Source organism: Acartia tonsa, chromosome 13 (assembly GCF_053477335.1).
Source record: "Acartia tonsa isolate MP-2025a chromosome 13, ASM5347733v1, whole genome shotgun sequence".
In the NCBI taxonomy this organism is placed as follows: domain Eukaryota; kingdom Metazoa; phylum Arthropoda; class Copepoda; order Calanoida; family Acartiidae; genus Acartia; species Acartia tonsa.
The window spans coordinates 24,206,942-24,229,154 of NC_137272.1; the positions used below are offsets into that span (position 1 = coordinate 24,206,942).

Genomic DNA, 22,213 nt, shown 5'->3' on the forward strand with positions numbered 1-22,213 from the left:
GAATTTAGTTACAAGGTTAATAACAATTTTTTTAATTTTTTTTTCATGTCAAAAATGATAACCATTTATTTGAAAATAGGTAAAAAGTTAAATTAGCCCTCTGCTGACGATAATATCGTTGAACAATTGTGATATCATATATTTTACCTAGTGCTCGGCAGCCTCGCTATTTATAAGCGCTTGACGGAAGCAATTTATTGACGCTCTCAATTTGGTGAATAATATTTCTCTAAACAGCAACAGCTAACAAATTATTATTTAAGCAAAAATCCCATTCCTTCAGATATCGAAATGATATCGAAAGTTAAATAAAAACGAATTGACATCACGTCGGGTTATTAGCATATATGGGCAAATGTGGGTAAAATGAAAAGTACAAAATGTTTGTTCATCTAACGGACAACTTAAGTTATAGAGTTGCTACATTGCAAAAATATATGTATTAGAAAGAAATAATAATAATTTATTGACTAACAAAAGATTTAAGAGATTTGGTGTTTCGGTACATTTGATTTAGAACACCATTAGGCTTGGTACATTTTAGTATTCATTATCGGTACAAACTTGGTACATACAATCTTGTCATAACATAACAATTATAAATAATAAATAATATATAAAAGTCACAATTTAAACGACTATAATAATAAGGGGGGGGGAGTTTTGACTCATTTGCGTAAACCTGGAGTATAGACTTTATCTTTGGACTGAGGGATAGGTTATTAAAGATAAAATCATTCTTATATGATGAAATACCCGCAAGATTTTTTTAATAGGCCTCCAGGTTCGGAGGTCCAGGCCTCCAGGTGGTGTCTGTACAGGTAAAAATGAAAAAAAAAATTTTAAGAGTTTGAGGTCATGTTATGAAACAAAATATGCATGTTTTTTCATCAAATATGTGAATAACATTAAAAAAGATGCATATTTTGTTTTATAAGTTGACCTATAACTCTATAAAAAAGTTATTTTTACCTGTACAGAGACCACCTGGAGGCCTATCCAAAAAAATAGTTGCGGGTATTTCATCATATAAGAATGATTTTATCTTTAATAACCTATCCTCTCAGTACAATGATAAAGCATATACTCCAGGTTTACGCAAATGTGTCAAAACTCCTCCCCCCTTGTTCTTAGATTCGTCACACTTCACACTGTGATTAAACAAATAAATTATGGATAAGATTGACCTCGTAAGAAATTATTTTCAGAATGTTAGAATAATCATAAATATTATTCTTAGTAACTCTTAGACAATAAAATCGCCGACCCGCCGCCAAAAATATTTTGGGGGGCATAGGCGATTTATAGCGATCGCGATATTTATAGATTTAAAGTGTTTAAAGAAATTAAGTAAAAGTCAATACTGCTTCCTCTTAAAAAGATGTGTCTACTCTCAAACATATAATAATTGGTTAATCTACCATCAACCTTTTATTTAAGCACAGAGTGATCTTGTATAGAATTTTAATTTTTTAAAAGGAAAAATGATAACCTTTTCATTCAATTGATATGATTTTTATTTGGTATGTAACGATTTTGGGAAGGTTTAAAAAACTTAAAAATTTATATTTTTATATTTTCGAATATTGGCAAATTTTTTGCGACAATTTTGTATTGCTATATTCTTAACTATTAACATGAAGAAAAAATTTGAAATATGCAAAGTTTTACATAAATCTTTTTTACAATATCTTTGGTATTAATAACTACAAATATAAAATATTATAAAAATGCTGAACTTCTAACAAAACTACCTAATAAGAATTAGATATAAGAGATATTACATAAAAAAAAATTAGGATACATAACATGTAAAAGATAATTAAATAGGAATAATATAAGTTATTTTAAATCCAGTCATTGGCTTTATGGATTATAGTTTTGGTATCATTACCTTTTAAAGATATGATGAGATCTTTTTTAATTATTAAAGATTTAGCTTCCGGAACTATTCATTGCATCGTTATTATTTATTTAACAAAAGTTGTTGTTTTTAAACAGCTAATTGTACAAAATTGAAAACATCTTATGAAAATGGCACAGTTTATAAAAAAAGATTTGTAGGTAATACAAGAAGGATACAAACTGTATAAAAATGCTTGATAATTGATAATTAATATTATTTTATACCTATATCTTAAAAGAATTGTACTTTAATTTGTCGGTAATATCCTAATAGTTTGAAATTTATTAGCGGATATGCCCCTAGAGGCCTTTAGTGTACTGTAAAATGTTTTTCTCGTATTCATTCGAATCCGGTGGATAGGAAGCGGTTCTCATCCATACGAAAAAACTATGTCTAGCATCGTATTATATCCAGCTTTCTACGAATATAAAAATGTACAATCATAAGATTAAAACCAGTTTTTTTTATCCGGTGCCTTCGGCACCTCGGGGCTAAAAAAACTAGTTTTAATCTTATAATTGTACTTTCTATATCCGCGGAAAGCTGTTTATAATACGATGCGAGAAATAACTATTCTTTTATGGCAGTGATGGACTCTAGTGGCACTTTAAAATATTTTTGGGTGTTTCTTTTCTAGGAGCGTTTTCTCTTGGGAGGGTGGTGGTACCTTCCCCCAAATAAATATCATCCTTCCCAAGACCTATGAGAAGCTTAATTGTAAAGTAGAACCTAAACGGTCCAGCGGTTACGGATATCCTTTGGTACACACAGTCACACACACAAACATCCGTTACTTTTATATGAGGATTTATTCTCTACTTTAAAAAATCAACAGGATTATAATGAATACGTCAAATTAATTGATCCTCCCATTTTTATAATTTGACGATTTGAACAAGAAAAGTGTTATTGTTATTGAATAGGTAACTACCATGTGGTTAATATAATATTCTTACGTTTCACCTCCTTCATTTCTAATATCTAAACTAATTGTAAAGAGTTCATGCTTGCAGTTGTTGAGTTATTTGGTAAAGTTTGTGCTGGAGACGGTCTGTCCTGGCCTGGATATTGTATCTGGCGGCTACCCATACCACCACCACCACCCAGACTTCCCATAGGATGCATAGAATTACCCGAAGCAGACCTAAACAAGAAAAATAATTGATTAAAGTTACTTCGGTAATCTACCAATATTATTATCTTAATTTATTTCTGTTTGTGTATTTGTTCTTTTATCTTTACCTTGTATTACTTACTATTGCGTGACTATCTATATATCATGACATTTCTGTGCCAAACGCGGTAAGTGACGTACGACAACTCTTTTTTTCGTTGTAAAACCTATGTCTGGATGTCCATGACATTTAGTTGTACCTCTTAATGAACCCGCTCTCTGTAGTAAATGCTCTATTGTTCAGATTCAACCCAATACCTCCCACAGAACTAGTAAATGCGTATGGAACCAGAATTTTCTACAAAATTTGTGGGGATATAGTTATTACCAAAGCTAACCAAAAACAAAAGTTTTAACAGAAATTGCCGAATTATCGAATTATTATTATTATTCCTTACCTTGATGGGTTATATGGCCCAGAGGTGTTTGGATGTGCATATCTTATGGAAGGACTTGCACTGTGTGGATAACCTTGATACGAGGACACAGAAGGATTCATTGAATGATTAAAATGATGTTGTTGTTGTGATGGTGAGGGATGGTAGGATGATCCACTACTGTTGGGCATAAACTGCGGGTTAGTGTAAGGTCGTCCGGTTGAATACACGGGAGCTGGATAGCGAACCTTCACAATATAAAAATCGTTACAAAAGTATCTCCTCGCAGATAAGGATCAACTTAACCAACGTAATCCGTTTGTCTAACAATTACGCTGTAGAGTAAACATGATTTCAATGTTTTCTCGGCTGCTTTATAAGATAGATGTCTGAATTTTTTTTTTTAATATTAAAATGGAGTAAGACAACAATATGTGATACCAAATAGGACCAACGCATTATGTAAAAATGGTCTGTTTTTTAATATTTTAACGGTGGATTTTTTAAACTATTGAATAAATTTTACACCCACTAGGATTTGACGCACAAGAATGCCATGAAAAGCAATGATTATCTTAATTCAAGTTGTTTTTTATTTTGAATTATTTTACATCGGATTTATTGAACACTATTTTTCTTAAAAAGACTCAACTAAAATATTTGTCAAATTAGCATCTTTGTTAAAATTAGGCATTTTTTATACTGCAATGTTGCTGGTCGATTTTACTTTTCTGAATATGGAAGCATTTATTTGTATTATATTCATAAGCTTCGACACGCCAAGGTAATTTTACCTGATTTGATATATTTTGTTGTCCAGGGTGAGTTAATCCAACTGCAAAAAGATTTCAATATCATTATAAATGAAATAATACTATATTTAACTTCAAAATCTTTTTCATCATGAATGAGATGTGAAGACTTAAGAAATATACCTAAATGCTTTGTTAGAGTCAAACGAACACAAAAAAATATGTAATTTAATATTATCAAAGTCTTTGCCTATTATATTCGCGGATTTTTCGATTTCAAAAAAAATTCTTTTTTGGTGAAGACTAACTAATTATGAAGTATATTTCCTTCAAAATAACGAAACCTTTTTTCATCAATTTTACAAATAAATTTAAAAGATAATATTTGTCAATCATTTTTGGTTTGTTTTGTTTTAAAATGACGGAATACTTTTACCTGTACTGGAGTGTAAAGAACCAGATTGTTGACTGTTTGATCCACCTAAGCTCTGGCTAAGATTAGCAGGACTTACTCCTTCCCATTTCATTAACCGGTCATGGATTTCACTAGAATAAAAATGAAAATAATTGTGGCAAAAATAGACATGTTTAAAAACTTTAATAAAGCAATTAAGATTGGCTGTAATTCAAACTTGAAACCTTATTTTTGAGATATTTTTTTGTTATTAATTGTTTTGGTTTTATCATAAATAAAATTGAGTACGTTTTATTCTGGCGTTGCTACAAAAGACAAACTCTACAAAAGACCAACGCCTACAAGACCAACTAGTCAGTTCTACAAAAGACCAACGCCTACAAAAAATCGTAGAGCTGGAAGGTCTATAGCTGAAAATGGTGTACCTGACCTTCCTAGCCGCGGGCGCTCGGCCCCCTAGCCTATAACCTAACCTAACCTATGTTAGCCCCAGGACATTTATTTAAGAAAAATATCCTCAACTGTTAATACATAGGTGGTTTAGAATTTCGTGGATTTTACAAAAAGTGGTTGGTAGATTTTTACAATTTTTATTATTGTTTTTACAATTTTTAATACCTATTGTTTTTACAATTTTTCTGTTAGGTTAGGTTAGGTTATAGGCTAGGGGGCCGAGCGCCCGCCGCTAGGCAGGCCAGGGGGCCGAGCCATGACCTTTATTTGATGTTTATATATATATTTGTTGGTCTTTTGTAGTGTTGGTCTTTTGTAGTGTTGGTCTTTTGTAGAGTTGGTCTTTTGTAGCAACGCCTTTTATTCTTATCACTCAATTTCTACAGATAAAACCCCTCTTGTAATTTGCACAAAAACAAATGTCTCAGATGCAAGAAAAATTGAGTAGTGAGATGAAAAAATGGTATTAATAGGATTATATATTTTTACCTAAATGAAGGTCTTCTTGTAGGAATTTCATGCCAACACTCAACCATGAATGCATACATTCTACTTGGACAATCCTCAGGACAGGGTAATAACTGTCGAGATCTTATCATCTCTATAACCTGAAAAATTAATATAATTTCACAGCAAACACTTTTTATTATTATTACATTATCTAAATATGCCTTTTCTCATGTGTATCATAGTGATCCAGAGCAACAGTTTAGCCTATCCAATAAAATTAAGTTTTTTAATATTTAAAAAGGCTTGAATAATGTACCTATAGTATTTTTGTATGAAAGTATCAAATGCTATTTTAGACTAATCTTATTTAGTTTTATTTTTTTAAACGTTTTTTTTTCATTTAACTGAAAGAAAAACTAAGAAGAAAAGGAAATAACCTCAAAAATATATAAAATAATCTAGAAGGTGCCTAACATACATATTACATAGTCCCCTTTATAATAAATCTGAAAAACTAGAAAAATACTGACCTCTGAGTTAGTATAACCATAATAAGGTTGAAGACCATAAGAATAAATCTCCCAGAGAAGAACTCCAAAAGCCCAGACATCCGACTCTGTTGTAAACTTTCCATACAAAATACTTTCTGGGGGCATCCATCTAACTGGTAATAAGGACTTCGTTTGAACTCTGAAAAGTGAAATAAATCAAATCTTGGTATGCCCCTTTATGCAAAAGCAAAAAGATTTTGGAGTAGTGGCGTGTTGTAGGAGGGTGTCAACACCCCCTTCAAATTCAAAATGGGTCTTTTATTTTCGCCCCATCATGGTTTCACACCCTCCTGGTGAATCGCTGTGCACGCCACTGCTTTAGAGGCTGTAGCTTGTTAGAAAAAAGGGCAGTTAACTAAACTTACCTGTAATAATCAGCACTGTATATATCTCTAGAAAGACCGAAATCAGAAATCTTCACTGTTAGGTTGTCTCCAACTACAAATTAATAAAATATTTATGTCTATTACATGAACACTAAAATATAGGTAATGTTCGATATTTGTTATTAAAGGGGAAGGGAGCTATTCAAAGTTACCTTATTATATTAAATTAATATGTATAATAAAGTTTATAATAATAATAATAATAAACATGTAATGAGAATAGAAAATTGCAGAAGGGGACCCCGTGTATCTAAGTGTCATCCAGTCTGACTGCCAATTCAGGTTGTTATTTCACATAAGGGAATCATTTTCTTTTTGATATTCGGACAAATTAATTAAATTAAGAATATAACATTCATATAGGACATAGGTAGCTTTGCATTTAAAAATAGTACAAATGCTTAGAAATTACCTAAACAATTTCTTGCAGCTAGATCTCTGTGTACATAATGATGAGAGGACAGATATTCCATACCTATAATATCAAATTATTATTATGTTGAATATAGTGTTCCTTACATATATAAGGATCAAATACAACTAAAGATAATAAAATTGGCAACATTGAAACATTTACTGAAGAGGAGAAATTGATTTTAATCTCGGAGCTTTAATAATTATGATAAAGCTTTAGACCTGTGTTGTTATCAAGCATTCCAAGTGTGAAGGATAAAAATATTAGTTTGTACCTGCGGCAATCTGTATTGATATGAAGGACATCTCTGTCTGACTCAAAACTTTGCCCTCATCCATAGAATCTGTATCACTCTTGGGGCTGTGAAATATCAAAAATTCGTGAAGATCCCCGTGGGACATATGTTCGAACACCATCACTTTTGGCTCATCCTGCATGCATACGCCAATCAGACAAACAATATTATTATGTTTAAGATCAGCCATTAGATCAGATTCGCGGATAAAATCCTGGATTGTTTTCTGGTTAGCTCCAGGTTTCAATGTTTTAATGGCCACAAGAGCTGGAGGACCACCAGGGCCAGTAACTCCAGACAATTCACCTTTGTATACCTTACCAAAGGCACCCTCGCCAAGCTCTTGTAAAAATCTTAAAACAAAAATAAATCTTATTAAAACAGTTTATTCAATATTTAAGTTTAGTAAATAATTTTTATACGTTATTTTTCTTTTTGTTTGGTTAAACATTAAATAATTAATAGGTATTTAATTTTTAAGATAAAGACAAAATGACTATAACAAACCCAACATAAACCACAACTTTTTTTTATAAATTTCATAACAGTGAACTCGCAATGTTTAATTTGACGGATAGATGAGCATACAGACGAATATATGTGTGTGTAATAGTGTATTAAGCTTACCTTATGGAATTAAAAGGCAATTCTTGTGCTTTGGCTTTCCTTGGCCTGGATGAGGTTGTATTGAGCAAAGGATTGAGTTCCATTGTGCCATGGTGGTGGTTATTTCCATTTACCATGTTCATCTTCTGTCCTGATCTAAGAGTACCTGAAATTATGTCATCTTTAGTTAATAATTAATTTCACCAATATCAATTAGTAAAAAACTGTAAAGTATGAATTGAATAATTAATACTTATATTTTCTTTGACTTTGGAATATGAAAGATAATATAAATTTACCAGCTGGAGCAATCAAAGGTTTAGCAGGTGGAGTTCTGCGTCTCATACAACATAACCCAATAGACAGACCAAGAATGGCCAGTAAAGCTATCCCAGGTACAGCTATGTACAACCATAGTTTGAACTGTTTACACTTAGCAACTCCACACACTTCTCGTTTCATTAAATCATCGTTTGTATAGCACCACGGCTCCTTCTCTTGGTAACTTGAACCTGAATTATCAATAGTTACGTACTATATATAATTAACATTAATGGCATTTTAAAGAGAAAAATTCAAATCTTGTGTAGATGAAGTTACTAATATCAAGTTCAATATTCTATTTTTTCATGTAAAATAAAATGTTTTTGTCTCATCTTGTACATTCTGATATACTGGTCTGATTAGGGTGTTCCATTTATTTAATTAATGGGAGAAACTAGTAAGATTTAGGAGAAACGAGGAAATGTTAATTTTGTTTTCTCATTCTTTATGTTCCCCAAAGCCCTTTCTAGTTATTAACTTAGCTTTTAACATTTTATGAAATAAATACCTACAACTGTGCGTTACTGAGAACTATGTTCATTTTATTTACCTGATGGATTTCTACAATAGTTGTGGCCTCCAATAAGTTCAATATGATCCACAATATCTAGTTCTGTTTGATGGCTCCATGGGACACAATGCAAACCAGACCTAAACACAAATATTTCCATGAACAGAATTAAAATCTATAGGTAATACTATACCCAGTAGATCTTACATTAATGGTTTCATTTGCAAAAAGTTTATTTTTATTACTTGTACCTTGTAAGTGAGTGAGTTCCTCTATAATCTTCCCCTTGTCCTGAATAGCAGTCATGGGGTTGGATAAGTTTCTGGGCTTGCGGGAACCCTAGCTGTACACATTCCACGCTTTCTATGGAACCTAAATCAAATCATTCATACGTTATCCAAAGAAAATCAAGAAAAATTATACTTATAACAGTTCACGATAAAATACGGGTGAAATCAAACCTATAGTCAAAATTAAAAACTTTATATGATGCCTGCCAGCGGCCAAACAGATAAACGTAATGTTTGCATATGAATTAAATTAGAATAAGAATGACTACCGCTTAATGTTAACACCCATTAGTGCACAAGAGTGCCCGATTATATAAAATAGGTTAATTTTGCCTAATTATAAACGCTGGGAGATTTCTGTGCATTATCGAGTCTTCTCTACTGCAGATTAGTTTTAGATCTTTTAATGCTTTTTATAACAAAGCGACGTTTGGTCACTAGCAGCCTATTTTAATTGTAGCCAACACAACTAATCTAAACTTTCTGTTATTTTGAATAGATATGTAAAGAAGATAGTGGCAATAAAATAGATACAAATGTATAGTTGTGAGTAATAATATTTTTCCCTGAATATTTTCAAATAGCAATAACTCTTACCAATAGGAGGCAATTTTTCACAATCAGGCAGCACCATTTGATGACCCAACAAGGGATGGCGTTTTGCAATGGCAATTTCAGCCTGGATCAAATCAAGAATTTTGTTATAGAAAATCCTGACAAAGCGAAAAACTACTAGCTACCCTATTAGGTTATATATTAAGCAAAAAAAAGTAACTTAAAACGGCTGTACAAACATTTCTTATTTCTAAAATGATTTGAAAATTTGAAACTTTTAATAAAATCAAAGACGACTTCTTTCATTTCCTTTGAAACGGGTAAAAAATAAAATACTTCACATTGACGTAATAATTTGTTTATAAATCTTAGATGTTCGAAAAAATGTAATGTGAACTAACAGAATAAGTCGGTCGTTCGAGTCTTAGTTATATAATAATATGCTTCTATGAATGAATGCACGAATAAAAATTGTTGATTCCTTGCAAACATCATGCTCCAATATTTCACATTCATCTCGGCAGATTTTTCTTGGTCTAAACATAAAAATTATAGTTTTCTCAATTTAAAATATTATTATATAAATTATAAATATATTAATTCACCTTCTTCTAGTCTGATCACAAATAGGAATGGTACTGAGACAAATGGATGGCAGAGCAAACTCGGCACATTTCTGAGATAAATCAGGAGAAGCTTTAATAACATCAAAAACACCCTGAAATTAAATATTTCAAATATTGTGGGCATGAAATAAACTGGTTTAATATTATAAATTTTCCTGGCGAAAAATGTAAAACCTTCTAAGAAACTAAGAAATAATCATTAAGACAAAATGTATTGTTTTTCTGCATGCTAGTGGACAACGTTAATCTTTTGCTGTAACTGACAAATTAAAATAATAAAATACTGCAATGAAACATAAGGGGGGGGGGCGTAATGACATTTATTCGTAATCCGTGAGCAAAATGGTCTAAAAATTTAGCTAGACCCTTCAAACTTGGTATATAAGCCTAGTCCTATAGGTATTACATCTAAATGGCAAAAAAATCCAAAATTTTTTATTTTAAGGTTAGGTTAGGTAAGAAAAACCCTGCGGAAATGGGGTTTTTAGGCTTTTTTTGAGCTATTTTGATTTGGAAACTTACCTTAAATTGTTTTTTCTTAGGGTTTTAACTTAAATACACTGTATCTATTCATATGGACATTATTTAAGATGATTCAGCAAGTCGGGGACCGACCCCAGAGGGCTAGGTGGGTGGCCCGCAGGGGTTAAGTGCATTTTTCCAATACATATGTTGTGATACATCTAATTATAGGTTTTTTAGGTCAAGGAACTCAAATTTAGAGCTAAAATAAGCATTAGACTAATCTGAAGCTAGCCCCAGCGGGCTAGGTGGGTGGCCCGCAGGGGTTAAGTGCATTTTTTCTAATATATATCTTGTTATATATCAAAATATAGGTTTTTTAGGTCAAGAAACTCAAATTCTGAGCGAAAATTAGCATTAGACTAACCTGAAGCTAACCCCCCCGGGCTAGGTGGTTTTCTGCAGGACTTAAGAGCATTTACCTAACCTAACCTAGAAACTTACTTATAATTTTACTTGGATTTTTTTAATAAACTTTGTCTATTAATGAGGACTTTATTTAAGATAATCCAACAAGTCGGGAACCGACCCCAGCGGGCTAGGTTGGTGGCCCGCAGGGGTTAAGTGCATTTTTTCCAATATATATCTTGTAATATATCAAAATATAGGTTTTTTAGGTCAAGAAACTCAAATTCTGAGCGAAAATTAGCATTAGACTAACCTGAAGCTAACCCCCCCGGGCTAGGTTGGTTTTCTGCAGGGCTTAAAGGCATTTACCTAACCTAACCTAGAAACTCCTTAAATTTTTACAGGTTTTTTTCTTGTATAAACTGGGTCTATTAATGAGGACTATTTAAAATGATCCAGAAAGTCGAGTACCGACTTATCTGAAGCTAGCCCCAGCGGTGGCTGGCCTGCAGGGGTTTAGTGCATTATTTTCCAAAATACATCTTGTGATATATCAAAATATAGGTTTTTAAGGTCAAGAACTCAAATTCAGAGCTAAAATAAGCATTAGAATAATCTTAAGCTAACCCCAGTGGGCTAGTTGGGTTGCCCACAGGGCTTAAGTGCATTTTACCTAACCTAACCTAGAAACTTACATTTAATATTATTTTTTTAGGTTTTGTATCTCAAATAAACTGTCCATTCATGAGGATCTTATTTCAGATGATCCAGCAAGTCGAAGACCGACCCCAGCGGGCTAGTTGGGTTGCTCGCAGGGGTTAAATGCATTTTTCAGAAAAAGTATGTGTTATCATACATCAAATTATAGGTTTTTTAGGTCAAGAAACTCAAATTTACAGCTAATAAAAGTATCAGACTAATCTGAAGCTAGCCCCAGCGGGCTAGGTGGGATGCCTGCAAGTCTTAAGTGCATTTTACCTAACCTAACCTGGAATAAACTGTGTCTATTTATTATTTAAAATGATCAAGCAAGTCAGCGACCGACCCCAGCAGGCTAGGTGGGTGGCCCGCCAGGGTTAAGTGCATTTTCAAAAAGTATGTGCTGTCATACATAAAATTAAAGGTTTTTTAGGTCCAGAAATTAAAATTTAGAGCTAATAATAGAATCAGACTAATATGAAGCTAGCCCCTGCGGTCTAGGTGGGTTGCCTGCAAGACTTAAATACATTTTACCAAACCTAACCTAGAATCTTACTTTCTGAAGGTTATTTAATTGAATAAACTGTTCATGAGAACATTATTTAAGAGGATCCAGCAAGTCGGGGACTGACCCAGGCGGGCTAGGTTTTACATAGATACACAGTGTTTAGTCCTAAAGCCATCATTTAAAAGATTCTTCATACAGGAGGCTGACTCAAGGAGGTCCCCAACTTGCTGGATCATCTAAAATAATGTCCTCATTCATAGACACAGTTCATTCAAGGAAAAAACCAAAAAATAAGTAAGTTTCTAGGTTAGGTTAGGTAAAATGCACTTAAGCCCTGCAGAAGATCTACCTAGCCCACAGGGGTTAGCTTCAGGTAAGTCTTATGCTAATTTTAGCTCTGAATTTGAGTTTCTTGACCTTAAAAACCTATATTTCGATATATAACAAGATGTATATTGGAAAATAATGCACTTAACCCCTACGGGCCACCGCCCTAGCCCGCTGGGGCTAGCTTCAGATTAGTCTTATGCTAATTCTAGCTCTGAATTTGAGTTAACTGACCTAAAAAACTTATAATTAGATGTATCACAGCATATATATTGGGAAAAATGCACTTAACCCCTGCGGGCCACCAACCTAGCCCGCTGGGGTCGGTCCCCGACTTGCTGGATTATCTTAAATAAATTCCTCAATAATAGAGAAAGTTTATTCAAGAAAAAATATGTAAAAATATAAGTAAGTTTCTAGGTTAGGTTAGGTAAATGCTCTTAAGCCCTGCAGAAAACCAACCTAGTCTAATGCTAATTTTCGTTCAGAATTTGAGTTTCTTGACCTAAAAAACCTATATTTTGATATATTACAAGATATATATTGGAAAAAATGCACTTAACCCCTGCGGGCCACCAACCTAGCCCGCTGGGGTCGGTTCCCGACTTGTTGGATTATCTTAAATAAAGTCCTCATTAATAGACAAAGTTTATTAAAAAAAACCAAGTAAAATTATAAGGAAGTTTCTAGGTTAGGTTAGGTAAATGCTCTTAAGTCCTGCAGAAAACCAACCTAGCCCGGGGGGGTTAGCTTCAGGTTAGTCTAATGCTAATTTTCGCTCAGAATTTGAGTTTCTTGACCTAAAAAACCTATATTTTGATATATAACAAGATATATATTAGAAAAAATGAACTTAACCCCTGCGGGCCACCAACCTAGCCCGCTGGGGCTAGCTTCAGATTAGTCTAATGCTTATTTTAGCTCTAAATTTGAGTTCCTTGACCTAAAAAACCTATAATTAGATGTATCACAACATATGTATTGGGAAAAATGCACTTAACCCCTGCGGGCCACCCACCTAGCCCTCTGGGGTCGGTCCCCGACTTGCTGAATCATCTTAAATAATGTCCATATGAATAGATACAGTGTATTTAAGTTAAAACCCTAAGAAAAAAACAATCTAAGGTAAGTTTCCACATCAAAATAGATCAATAAAGCCTAAAAACCCCATTTCCGCAGGGTTTTTCTTACCTAACCTAACCTTAAAATAAAAAATTTTGGATTTTTTTGCCATTTAGATGTAATACCTATAGGACTAGGCTTATATACCAAGTTTGAAGGGTCTAGCTAAATATTTAGACCATTTTGCTCACGGATTACGAATAAATGTCATTACGCCCCCCCCCCTTTTACTGGCACTAAAGTTGGAGATAAAATAGTTGTTTTTCAGATGAAATATTTTTATTCGATCTAGCTAGGACAACAAACCAAAAAATAGAATGCTATAAAATAATCTTTTAAAATCATACAATCTAAATTTTATTTTGTTTAACCTGTAATTTTTTCTCAATATATTCTTGTTGAAGACCCTCACTGATGTAAATATAATTTCCACCTAAAACAGAAAATACAAAATTTGGTAGGTATGCAAATTATAATCATTCTGAAATAAAAAAAATTATTTGTTAAATTGCTTTGATAAACACTTGATTTTCATCAACTTAGTGTCACTTTTTCTTAATGTTTTGAATTAGGAACATACCTATATATTAATGTTTACTTTAAGTGTCAGTGTATGCCATGTGCCACAATGCCATCATGTATTTAATTATGAACTTACATATATATTGTTTACACAGTGCCAGTGTATGGTTTACATGTGCCACTATTTCTTCAAGTATTAAATCAGGAACTTACCTATATATTGTTTACACACAGTGCCAGTGTATGGTTCACATGTGCCACTATTTCTTCGTGTATTAAATCAGGAACTTACCTATATATTGTTTACACACAGTGCCAGTGTATGGTTTACATGTGCCACTATTTCTTCAAGTATTAAATCAGGAACTTACCTATATATTGTTTACACACAGAGCCAGTGTATGGTTTACATGTGCCACTATTTCTTCAATTATTAAATCAGGAACTTACCTACAGGGTGCACCACATAAAACCGGACTTTTTTAAAACGGCCATAGCGTCAAAACTACTTGACCAATCAGGACGTTTGACCCCACTATAAAAAGCCTAGGTAATGACCTTTTAGCACAAAAAAATCTTTGGACGAAGATGGGCTCGTACTCCAAGCTGGCCGCGCTTATGTTCAACAAGGCAGATTCGAATTGCGCTGGTGGTATAATATTCATTCTCGACTAGGGCCCACTAAATCGGACCTCAGCCCATTTTTAGATGAGGTAGAGTTATGCAACTTGCTGGGGATACTGTTAGATACATAAGACACTAGAAAAGACTAGAGCTCTCTATCTAAAATGGCTTGGCTGTAGTACTCCGGCAAAGTGAAACGTAGCAGATTTAGAGATGTCAAAAACGTCAAAAATCGTGTAAAATCTTGAAAATTTCTCGATTCTCGACGTTAGAGATCTATATGGAACTTAAAAACTCATTTTAGACTATAGATTGAACTGACAACCCTAGCTGAATCTTCATGCCATTTCCAAAAAGGTATAGAACGTCGTTCTAGCCCAACTGTGGCCCAAATGAGAGCCGCCGTGTCGAAGGGCAGCTTGAAAATTGGGTGAATTTGGATCCTACGGTTACTCACTTTCCTAAGGAAATGGGGCCTCCCAGCAGCCCGATCTTAATTCAAGTGACTTTTGGGCCTAGAGCTACTTTGAAGTATGCACCAATAGACGTGCCCATACTTCAAAGACCTCCCTTATTGCCACTATTAAGGAGAACTTCGCCAGCTTGGACAGGTACATTTTGACCTGGGCCTGCCGGCGGTTGAGGAGGCGGGAGGAGCCGGTGATTGATCCTGGCGGCGGTTTTATTGAATGATCTAATAGTCATATACCTAGTTTGTTTCCCAGTTTTTAGAATTTAATAAAATCTTTATAATTGACGATTTTATATTCATTTGTTTACAAATTAGAAAAAGTCCGGTTTTATGTGGCGCACCCTGTATATATTGTATACACACAGTGCCAGTGTATGGTTTACATGTGCCACTATTTCTTCAAGTATTAAATCAGGAACTTACCTATATATTGTTTACACACAGTGCCAGTGTATGGTTCACATGTGCCACTATTTTCATCAGGAATTAAACTAGGAACATCCTCTTTCAGTCTTTTAAGCTCGGTTTCTGATAGTTGACTTCCACCTGAAATTTATTTCTCCTTGAATAGTGAACAGACGTCACAAAATTTGAGCTTTGTCTTTCTTTAATCTTTTGTAATACTAATTATATGTATATTGTTTAGTTGATGATATTATTCTTTTAAAATTGTAACTTTATATCTAGATGCAAATATTTTATTTTTATATGCAAGTTTTTGCATCAGGAAAACATAGCTATCTTTCTGTTCTCTGTTTAAATTGGAAATGTGAAATAGTATTTAATTACTTCTAATTAAAACTGTATGTCAACCTTCTAAATTCTAAATATCTAATAAAAGAGATCTTTATACAAAATAAATAACTTAACAACCTAAAACTGTGACATATTTATGTTAAAAATCTTTTCTTATTTAAATTATTGATTGCCAGAAATAAAGCAATGCCATTTCAAAAATCAATGTAGTAAGCATTTTCTTTAAAAGTCGTTTTCTGTGACAGGCGTTTTTTGAGATGACCCCAGAAAAACATCAAGGTTTAAAATCATCAAATTAAAATCATGATAAAGATTTAAAACATGGGAGTTAAATTATAATACCACCCAATTTAAAAGAGAGGAAATAAAATTAACTATAATATCCTAACCTGAAGAAGAGGTAAAATCTGGCTGTCTACCTTCAAATTCAATATTACTAGCACCAACTGTTCCTAAAATACATAATATTTTGGGGTTAAGACAACCTTTAAAAGAAAAAAGTTTAGTACCTCTACAAACAAAAATATCTCAACACAATTGCATTAATCTAACATTGGAAACAATTTTCGTTTCTTGGGAAGGACTGACATATTCTGGTTTTACAGTAGCTGCGTTGCTAGAAATATAAACTTGATTACCAACCTGAGAAATCAACAGAAGCAGGTGGAAAATTTTTGGGCAAAGTCCCCAGACCTCCAAGTTTAACCCGTATTATGGCGGTGCTGTTCAAGGTTTCTACGCCGTTGTCCGCCTCACAACGGTAATAAGCGGTGTCTAAAAAGCAGAAAAGTGAAAATGATTATATAAAAAGACTGAAATCATGGCAAATTTCTAAATGTAGAATAGATCTTAAAAAACTATATTCGATATAAAAAATACCAATAGTTAAAAAATGGTGCAATTCATAATATCAAAGTCGCGCTAATTTGATCATGGGAACCTGCTAACTGTAAGTAATAGCTGAAAAGGGGGAATGACTTGCTTTTTTACCCCAAATTTAAAGGCCATCAATTCTTAGCAAGCGCCAGGCGCGAAACTTTAAAGGCTATAGTCAAATGTCAGTAAGAAACTCCCCTCACCTCACCTTTTATTTTATCCAAAAAAAAACATCTTTACCTAAAGTTTCTAGAACATTTATTTTGAGCCAAGACCATTGCTGATTTCCATCTCTGCTTGTTTGACTTTTAACCTTAATTATAAAAAGGTTTCTTATATTTTAATCTTTCCCTTTCTGACTTTTAAAATTCTATAAAGTGCGTCGATTTTATAAAACATCTGACTATCAAAATTCTTATTAACCGAGTTGAATAATACGTAACAACAACTTATACTAAATATTATTAGGTAAATGAAAAACTTGGTACAACTTTTTAGTACCTAAATAATTTTTTATATTTGAAGAAAAGTTGGAGGCATATGAGTATTTTTTGGTGTTGTATCACTCACATTAGAATATTTAGTTTGTTATTAAAATACTAGCGGCTACGCCCCTAGAGGCCTCTAGGGGCACTTGAGGAGGAGAGAGTCGAATTTAATAATTCAATTTCTTATTTTAGATTTTAAAAGAAAAAGTAAAAAATAAATTTTGGGGGGGGGGGGCGAAAAAAAAAAATTGGGGGGGGGGGGGGTTGCCCCCCCCCCTTATTTTTAATTTTAGTTAAAAAAATAAAAAATAAAAAATTTTTAGGGGGGGATTTTTAATTTTTGGGGGGGTTGGGGGTGTCCCACCCCCCAAGAAAATAGTTATAAACCTTCCCGGGACCTATGAGAAGCTACCCTGTTAAGGAGAACCCGATCGGTTCAGCGGTTAGCGAGATCCTTCGGTACAAACATACAAACACACAAACACACAGACACACAAACATCCTGTTACTTTATTATAAGGATAAGTTGTTTTGGATATAGTCCCTTTCATGACAACGCCTCTTAATTCACGTTTCTTCGTATTTTCACAGAAGCTTTTTTCCTATTTGCAGCCCTGTGGGGGTCTCTATCCCTGCGGGGCTATCACCTGACACAACATAACCTAAAATAGTCTATAAAAAGATACTGTAAAAATACGACGAAACGCCCCTTAAAAGGTGTTGCCACGAAAGGACTATATCCGTTTTTATTCCAGCAACATTCAAAATCTAACGAACCCTAATTTACTATAGGTATTACCTTAACTCTATTTCGTTCAGGGATCAGGGGAGCATCATTCTTAAACCAGGTCCATCTTTTGACCGGCGGTTCTCCAGCAGCCTCGCAGCGCAGTTTTAGGCTACCGCCAGCTTCGCGTTGCAGATCACGAAGCTTTTTTATTAATCGAAATGGATTCTTGGTTGTATTAGCTGCTCCTGAAATGATTGTCATTACCAGTCAAATTTAAGAATTTATATTAAAGTAGAACAACGTTCTATATTAATTATTTTTAAACTAGAGCTCCTGGCTCATAGAATAAAGTAGATACAATATTCCACTTTTGTAGATATACTATACCTGTTGTATCGATTTCATTGAGATTTAATTCTGAAGCAGTTTCTTCAAAATATTCAGGGTCATCATATATGAGAGGGTCTATTGGGTTATCTTTACTTCTACATACTGTATAAAGATGAATGTTTATGGAATATAATTTACAGTTGAATTTGCTTTAGTATTAAAAATTTTCATCTCCTTGTAATTATGAAACAAAAATATTTTAAATACAAGGACGGACAAATTGATCTAAACCAACATCTTTTGATAAAGAACAATTTCACACTCTATAGGTATTGTTTTTAAATATTTATTGTCCTAAACATGTTTCAAAATTCAAATAAATAGTTTACCTATTAGTTTTTTTATAAACTAATTTTTCTTTACGAGTTTTGCTGATTCAATAAACATTTTCCTTTTGGTGCAATTATGACCACAGCCAAGATTAGATTTATCCACATGTTTATCTAATTAGTCAACATTTTGTCATCTTAACGAATTCAATAATTTTATTGACATTTCTCTTTTTGAAGTCACTTTGTTTAACTAGATTTCACATTTTTAATTTTAATCATAAATATTTTCTCTTCATGACAGTTTAGCACTTTTTAATGCTGATGTTTGTCACATATTAGCACATATATTTGCATTTTGCTTGGCATTGGCTGTAAATCATGAGATTTTCATGGATTTCTGAACACGGGTAATGTGTGAAAATGGATTCTTCTTTTACTTAAAAGTTATAGTAGGTTAAGCAATTTTTTATTGTATTAATGCTTTTTTTTGGCCGTTAAGATTTATTATGAGTATTGAATGTACAAAAGAATAGTCAAATAAGTATATATGATTGAATAGATTATTAAGTGCAATAACTATTAGTTAATGTCATAACACAAAAATTTAAAAAGCAGCTACTCTAAACCCCCCAAAAAAACAATTCCAAAGAAAATATGAACAAATTGTTATGAGATATAAGAGAAATTATAATTACACAATTAAAAGAAAATACACGGCCTATCATTGTTTGCTTTCAAACTCATAGGTTTCGCTTTAGAAGTTGTTGTCATCCTTGTTTAAAAATAATGAGAATACAATTTAAACTAATCTTTGTATTTGAATATTGAATAATTTTAGAATTAGCTTAACCAACCTTTTAGAACTAAGTTCCAACATAATTATATATTTTCATTTTAAGATCTGAAATGGAAAACCTTTTAATAATTGTTATCATAAACAAAAGATAATTTTCTAGTTGTGGGTGTAAGACAGGGATACAGGAATATTACAATGGAGGATAAACAAATCTTCTACTAAGTGTGTAAAATTATGCATTTGTTATTTTGAATTATTTTGGAAAAGAAAGGGGTAGTGATTAATTTAACCGCAATTGTGCCATACATCCCCTGTGTAAGATTAAATTTCTCTCTCATTTATTATATGACATTATGAATAGAAAAATAAATGACAAATAAATTAATTAATAACTAGGTTTAGATATGAAATAAAATAATGAAATGAAATAAATAAAATGTCTGATGTAGTAGTAATAATTGGTATATCATATGGCAAGATTTGTCAAAATTAAATTACTAAGTTTAACATCCTTCTAGCGGCTGCATTCCTTCTCTAAAGGGGAATCAAACTTATATAAGATAGAGGACAATAAGAAACTTCTATTATCAGGAAAACCTAATTGGTTTCGCTGTCGGAAAGATTTAAGGATCAGACATATCATACAAGCATCATATCTGTTAAACATTAGTATATATTTTCTTATTGCTTTACTTTTAAATATTTTCCTCAAATTACGATCTTTAAAAATCTAAATAAATTAAATGTCAATTGAATACCTTCAATAACATTAAATGAACAAATAAAATATCAGAAATATTTAGTGCCTATCCCCCCGAAAAATAATTATAATTAATCATTTCTCTCGATTAATGATAAGAAAACATCTGTATGTATGAATAAATCCAGTTTTGTTAAACGAACAATTAAAAGTTCCCTTATTAATTCAATAAAAAAATGTTTTAATTCTGCTACATAAAAATTGTACCTAGTATTCAACTAGTAAAACGAAAATGAGAATAATAAATAAAAATTTGTGTAAACAGTGGTCTCACACTTTCAATATTTAACACATTAATAAATATGTAAAATGTAAATTAGGGTGTCAGAATTTTAACAAAGAAAATAAAAGACATCCTATTACATATGAAATCACAGATGACAAGTTTATCAGTTAATTAAAGTTGCTGGAAAATTTATTATACAAATTATATGACTAATAATAATAAAAATAAACTAAAATATCATTGATTTAAGGTTTTGCTTTTCTAGTAATTCAAACATAAATAAGGAAAAAAATCCATGCATAAAACCTGTAAAACTATACATATAAAGTTAATTGCTAAAATCAAATTTTGGTCAAGAATAACAGAGACTAAATAGAAACAAAAATTACAAAAATATGAAGGCCATTTTTAGAGCAAAATGTTGAGTCTTTTTTTGTAGAGCAAGCTTGTAAAATTCCAAAATATTAAATATCCATTATTCTAATCAGTTGCTTGGAAGTATTTTTTCCCGGAGGAAAAGCAACAAAAATTTTGTCATTATATCAAATAAAAATGAGTTATGAGGAAGTGCCAACACAAATGAACTCAGCTAAAAAAATATTATTTAACGCAGTAAAATGTCGAAAAAACGGCGACGGAAACGCATAGAAAACTGCCATTTCTTGACGTTATTTTTTCACAATATTTACCGATATTAGGAAGCAGTTTTCGACGGCAAGACATGTCATAAAATAATTTTGATTAAAGAGGACTATCCACGAACCAGAGCAAGTGATTCTATGCATCTTCCAGCATTGACCCATAGTATTTTTTTAGTAAACATACTAGGTTTATGTTTAATATTTGCTTTATCAACTTAAAGTTAGGTTTCACTATGGTTTTATATGGAAAAAACTTTGAAATGTTCACCATTGTTTGGTGCAATATTATCGAATGTTTTGATGAGTTTAAACTGTTGTTTAAAAGCTTTGACACAAAATAAATTATTGTGATTAAAAATGTATATATTTAGAAAAAGGGTTGGTAACTTGTAAACAGTTTACTTAATGTACTTTTGCAATTTACAACATTTGACGCTTTTCTGCAGTGTTGTTTTATTTTGTCCTTTGAACTCAACAAAGCATTTGATGATATTGCTTTAAAAATTGCTTTACATTTCAAAGTTTTTTTCATATAAAAGTTAAAACCATGGTGAAACCTAACTTTTTAGTCGATAAAGCAAATATTACACATAAACCTAGTATATTCACTAAAAAAATACTATGGGTCAATGCTGAAAGATGCTTAGAATCACTTGCTCTAGTTCGTGGATGGATAGTCCTCTTTTGTAACCTTTTATCGACTGAGTTCCTTTATGAAGATTTTAAAATTGCACTTCGCTCTCCACCTTTTAACTAAATAAATCAGCACACTGTAGTTAATCAAAAATTACAACAAACAACACTTAAAAATGAAATGGGCAATTTTAAATGATAGGCAAGATTTATAAATACTGATTTAATTTCAAATTAGCACAAACATGAAAGTTATTTGCAATAATATAAAAAAGGTTGGTATGGTCATGCTAATAAATTCTGTTACAAAATTCATATAGACAAGACATAAAAAATCTTGTTCTAAATCTCTAAGTATAGTAGCTATTTACTTGATTTAATACATATGTAAAAATATGAAAAGATTTTGCTGGTC

General features: G+C 32.3%; 1 protein-coding gene across 19 annotated transcripts; it reads right to left on the reverse strand.

Annotated features, from left to right (window-relative positions):
• Positions 1-442: 442 nt before the first annotated feature.
• On the reverse strand, positions 443-19,048 carry LOC145335004 (tyrosine-protein kinase transmembrane receptor Ror-like). Of its 19 annotated transcripts, none has more exons than XR_013885114.1 (26): positions 18,862-19,048; positions 18,468-18,572; positions 18,150-18,325; positions 17,103-17,175; positions 16,629-16,760; positions 16,376-16,438; positions 15,654-15,776; positions 13,984-14,045; positions 10,066-10,178; positions 9,941-9,996; positions 9,503-9,583; positions 8,867-8,987; positions 8,655-8,755; positions 8,080-8,292; positions 7,802-7,946; positions 7,154-7,527; positions 6,877-6,939; positions 6,444-6,516; positions 6,058-6,217; positions 5,567-5,685; positions 4,646-4,755; positions 4,252-4,292; positions 3,479-3,705; positions 2,870-3,050; positions 1,124-1,187; positions 443-638 (listed from the first exon to the last, which is right to left on the reverse strand). XR_013885114.1 is itself a non-coding variant. In XM_080180673.1 (26 exons), exons 1-24 carry the CDS (start codon positions 18,905-18,907, stop codon positions 2,888-2,890), a joined length of 2,940 nt encoding a protein of 979 aa, XP_080036799.1. In that variant the 5' UTR covers positions 18,908-19,048; the 3' UTR covers positions 443-638; positions 1,124-1,151; positions 2,870-2,887. The 19 variants fall into 19 exon arrangements, 11 of the variants coding, with proteins under 11 accessions (XP_080036799.1, XP_080036800.1, XP_080036797.1 ...); XR_013885113.1 differs by having other exon boundaries at positions 1,124-1,151; positions 2,863-3,050; XR_013885112.1 differs by having other exon boundaries at positions 2,863-3,050.
• Positions 19,049-22,213: the final 3,165 nt, after the last annotated feature.